Consider the following 4630-nt stretch of genomic DNA (forward strand, 5'->3'; position numbering starts at 1 on the left):
TAAGCTCATTTCATACGGCTTCACTGGACACTCATTAAGTGATAATGGTGAATTTGGATTCTGCTCTGAGAGTAGGATTAGCTTGTTAAAAGTTAGCTAGCCTGTCTGTGCCCTTGTCTATGTTCTGTCTGGGGAGAGAGGAAGCATGTCCAGAGAGCCATTAATCTACCCCAAGATGTGTCGCAGATAAATGGTGTGGACGGTGACTCTCCCCACTGACTTTCAGATGCTTGAGCTCAGGGAAGATAAATGCTACTCCTGCTGAAAAAAAAATTTTATCAATCCTCAAACAGCAAATAACGATTGCCCATTAATACTGCCAAACCATCAGCAAAATCCCACCTCATTGCCTTTCTTAAATGGTTTTCAGATGTACAATTTATTCAGACTGAAAGTCTTTCTGAACATAAAGTCTAACCTAAGCCCTGGAGGCTGTCTTGCTTTAATCCACACATGTGCAAGTTTAACTCTTTCAAGCCTGGCACATTTTTCAGATCCTGAGCAATAACATTCATGCTGCAGCCGATGTGTTTGTTGATAGAGAGATCTAATACTTCGAGGTTTGGGATCACATTTAGAATTTCAGCTGGGGAAAAAAAAAAAGAAAACCAGAATTGGTAATTGTCTGGAATATATACAGATGAACCCCAGAAAAATATAGCACCATGACAAACAGGAAGAGGTAGGCTGCGTTTTCCTATATGTGTGGTTTAGACTTACTAACTTCCTGTTCTACCTAAAAAATACAACAAAACAAAGACTGGATAGGAATCAAGAAAATCAAGTGAAAATAAAGGTGAAAAAACACAAGGACAGTTAGAAAAATACAGGGGAATAAAAAGCAGGAATACAAAGAGGAAGAAAAATTTCTAATGAAAAGATTTAGGACTGTATGTTGCTTATGGCCATCTCCTGCAGTGGAGATGAGAGCACAGCGGCTTCTCTTTAGGGAGAAAATATCTTTCAAAACACAGAATCAGATCAAAAGACCACACAAGATTAAACTATGGTGAGAGGAAGGAGGGGAGGGGTGATCAGTGGTTGCCAGCTCAGCCTAAATTCCCATCCCTTAGGCCTTCTTTCCCATCCCATGGCTAACTACATATTCAGCTGTTGAATTTTAAGCAATCAATGTTGGAAATTTTGGCACACATGACTTGCTCAGGGTCTCAAAGGATCCAGCAACCCTGGACTACTGAGGCAGCCAGACTGTGGTTTAGGTCTAACTATTCTTCTTCTCAACCCTACCTCACGTGATTAGAGAAAACAACTTTCTTCTTTGGAAGAAAGTGCATTAAATCCCAATACTGTGTGGTAAATACTATTATAATGCAGAGCATGAAATAAATTAACTTTCAACTAATATTGAGCTCAATACAGCCATAATCTAAGTTACATTTTTGTGAAGCCAGTCTCTCAGTGCAACTATGTGGATAGACATACCAAGGGATTCTCCATCCTTTGCCGTCAGGTTACAGTCTGTAATTTTCAGAAGTCTTATCTTGCATCCTTTCTGGAGTTTTTTTGTCAAAAGTGATAGTTTTCCACCTATGTTACTGTTCCATGATAAATCCAGTTCTTCAAGTTGAGGAACAATTTCAAATGCCTCTCCTGTAACAGAAGTCTAAGGTGATTCATTCTAGGTATCAATTTCAGTGCAAGACAAAAATACAGGTTTTGAATATATTAAAGAGGAAGGTTAGCCACTTAATTCTCAAATTATTATATTTTGTATGGCTTGCCAGGAAAATTGGTGTATGCCATGAATTGTTGCTACTGCAGCAATGTTGTATAAATTCTCACCTTATCTAAGGAGCAATATAGACCACAAGTCATTGTCACATCACACACAGACTGCCTGGCCATCATTGTAGACCTGTGCCAGGACCCAGAAAGTCTAGTCTATAGGGAAATCAATACAAGTGACAAGTCTGAATTTACCGTCCTGTACAGTTCTGCTCTATTTTATTTGGCAAGCTTCCAACGTCCTCTGTACTGGGTCATTTCGGAGGAGATGAAAGAAGTCCTCTCACAGCTATTTCTGAAACTTAGAAGTTTCATTTCTGACAGGAATTTCTGACTCACTTCATAAGGAATCAAGATGAGCATTGTTTTGACAGTGGGAGTTTACATTGCCCAGTGTGGAAGTAGCAGGGGTAGGATGTAGGAAACGATGAGTTCGATTACATTAGACACAAGCTGTCTGGAAGTAAATGTAAATGAAATCCTGTACCTAAGGAGGTGACATCCTCAGCTGTCAACCTGCAGTTGTTAAGTCGAAGGACTTTTAACAGGTTCACATGATGAAGCTGAAGAGTAAGAGCTTTCAAAGTCCCACCAACACAACCATTCCAGGACAGGCTGATCTCTTCCAGCTCTGGGAGAAACGGCAGTAAAGAAGCTGCAAAAAAAAAAAAAAAAAGAAAAGAAAAAGCATATTCTGTTTGCGTGTTATCTGCACACCTTGGATGCCAATACATCTTAATACAGAGATGCTTTCTACAACCAATACAGCATTATAAAGCCATGACAATTTGTACCTCAGTTTTCTTATCTGTAGTTTGAGTGTAAGGACATTCATCTGCTTCACAGACCTGATTTTTATATATATTACATAATTTATATAATTTATTAATTAACATTCCTCAGAGACCTGGGACCACCAGATGAAATATTAAATAAAGCCAGGCCTGTATAAAAGAAAGGGAAGGGAAAAGAGGAGAGTGAATAATTGAATAGGCAAATAAGAATTAAAGAAAAGTATCAAGTAAATGTTTGAATAAAATGTGTATTTACCCAGCTCTGTTACATCTGCTGCACTTAATGCACAATTATTTAGATCCAGATTCTTGCTGTTGGGTTTCTTTCCCAGTTTCTGCATGAACTGATTAAATCTCTGCTCACCAGATGGTGACTCCGCTTCAGAAATGAGATGTGAAAGTCCATCTGAGTAACAAAGAAATAGGGCCCTGGTTACCTCTGCTACTAACACAACGTGTAAAACCTGTCTGTGGCTGTCGGGGGAAGACTTTAGGAAATCAACTAAATCTGTCAGTAAACTGGGCTCTATTTCTGATCAATGTGGACCAACAACCTGAGCGCTAAGATCACTATAGATCAAATCACTACAACGCTCCTGATGCAGAGTGAGAAAAGAATCTCCTGTTGCACATCTCCACGCTACCTTATGCCTGTTACTTTGGATGTTTGCACCACCAGTTCAAGGACATAAAATTCATGCAAAACTCTGAACTGCAGCTATTCTGGATGCACAACTCATATAACCACCTCTTTGTGCTTGCACTGTAGCCGCACTGCTGCAATACAGTCCGTACTTGATCAGTTAGCACCAAGTGGCCCTGCAATTGTGTGGTGAGCCTGCTGCTTCCTTCATGACAGCCTGTGTTCATTTTCATACATAGTCTGTGTAAGGCAGTTCCTGCTTTTCTTGGCTTTGCAAAGGAACCCCCACCTACCTTTTCTTCCATGCAGTTTCTACAGGAAGGAAAATTGCATTTACATTCATTGCTAAACCCTTTAACAAATGAGTAGTTTCATCTAATGCCTATAGCTGGAAAAAAAGCAGTCAAAAATTACACAAAATAACAATCCCGTTCTCAGTACCTGTCCCCTCATTGTTTCCCCAAACCTACCCAAAACTCTTAGGACAAAGGATGGGGTTCTAAGCTTCACCGTCCAGCTCCTTTTTAAAAATAGCCTCATTTTCTCTGGTGTGGATGTAAAGAGTATTCTTGTGTGCGCAAAGTAACATACATGATGAATTTCCATTCCCTCCCCCTCACCAGTGTCAAGTGGTAGGAAACATCTGCTCTTGTTGTCTTCAGATTGCTTTAGCAGCAGGGCAGACAGAGACCAATCTTAAATACAACGAGCCAAGCTACTGCTCAAACCTTGGCTTTGAAACCAAATAAGCTCTGCAACTAATGAGCTGGCTCTAGCACTGACCTCTCACACTGGAGATCAAGAGAGAGGTCACCCAAAAGCTTTATCCCTCCTCAGCAACATGGATCTCACTCCTTGCTTGGCAGCTATCAAATTAGAGGGCACATCCTTGATTATGTTCCAAATAGAAGCAAATCCTAGCTAAAGGATAAACTAAAATACAGGATTTTGGCTAGCAAGAAAAGCAACTGATTTTCTATGAAATTAAAATATGCACATGTATTTCATTATTGTACCAGCATTACCTTCTACAGAGAGATCTTGCTTCTCACTCTGATCATCAGTTCCAGAGTAGTTTATTTCTGTTTCTTCAATTTCTCTTCTGTCCTTGCCTTCAGATTTCCCAAAGTCAAAGCCCCTGAAGAATTTTTCAATGGCTGAAGGCTGCTCTTTTCTTTTTCCAGGAGAGGACCTCTTCCCTTGGAACTGTTTTATAACAAAGTCAAATGGGGAGCTCTTCAGGATGTCCTCTTCATGCTTATTCTGGCAACTCTGAATGTCATCTTTCAGGGGATCAGCAGACATATAAAGAAGTAGTTTTAGTAACGTTTACTCTTGCTTACCTTCTTTTATAATGGCAGATGCACTGCGAATTTCCTACCATTCCCTCCATGCTAATATCAGAAAAGCACTATTTAGTAGACCAGACTCTGAACTCACTTCTCCT

General features: G+C 39.9%; 1 protein-coding gene across 1 annotated transcript in view; it reads right to left on the bottom strand.

The window, feature by feature from the left end:
• LRRC31 (leucine rich repeat containing 31) overlaps positions 1–4458 on the bottom strand; it is a 9248-nt gene extending 4790 nt beyond the window's left edge. The window contains exons 1-5 of the mRNA XM_009576393.1: positions 4209–4458; positions 2797–2946; positions 2234–2401; positions 1444–1611; positions 419–586 (exon numbers count right to left, since the gene is read on the bottom strand). Coding sequence (XP_009574688.1) covers positions 419–586; positions 1444–1611; positions 2234–2401; positions 2797–2881 — 589 coding nt within the window. The 5' untranslated portion in view covers positions 2882–2946; positions 4209–4458. The remainder of the gene's footprint in view (positions 1–418; positions 587–1443; positions 1612–2233; positions 2402–2796; positions 2947–4208) is intronic.
• Positions 4459–4630: the final 172 nt, after the last annotated feature.

This window comes from Fulmarus glacialis, unplaced genomic scaffold, assembly GCF_000690835.1.
Source record: "Fulmarus glacialis isolate BGI_N327 unplaced genomic scaffold, ASM69083v1 scaffold42934, whole genome shotgun sequence".
NCBI lineage: Eukaryota > Metazoa > Chordata > Aves > Procellariiformes > Procellariidae > Fulmarus > Fulmarus glacialis.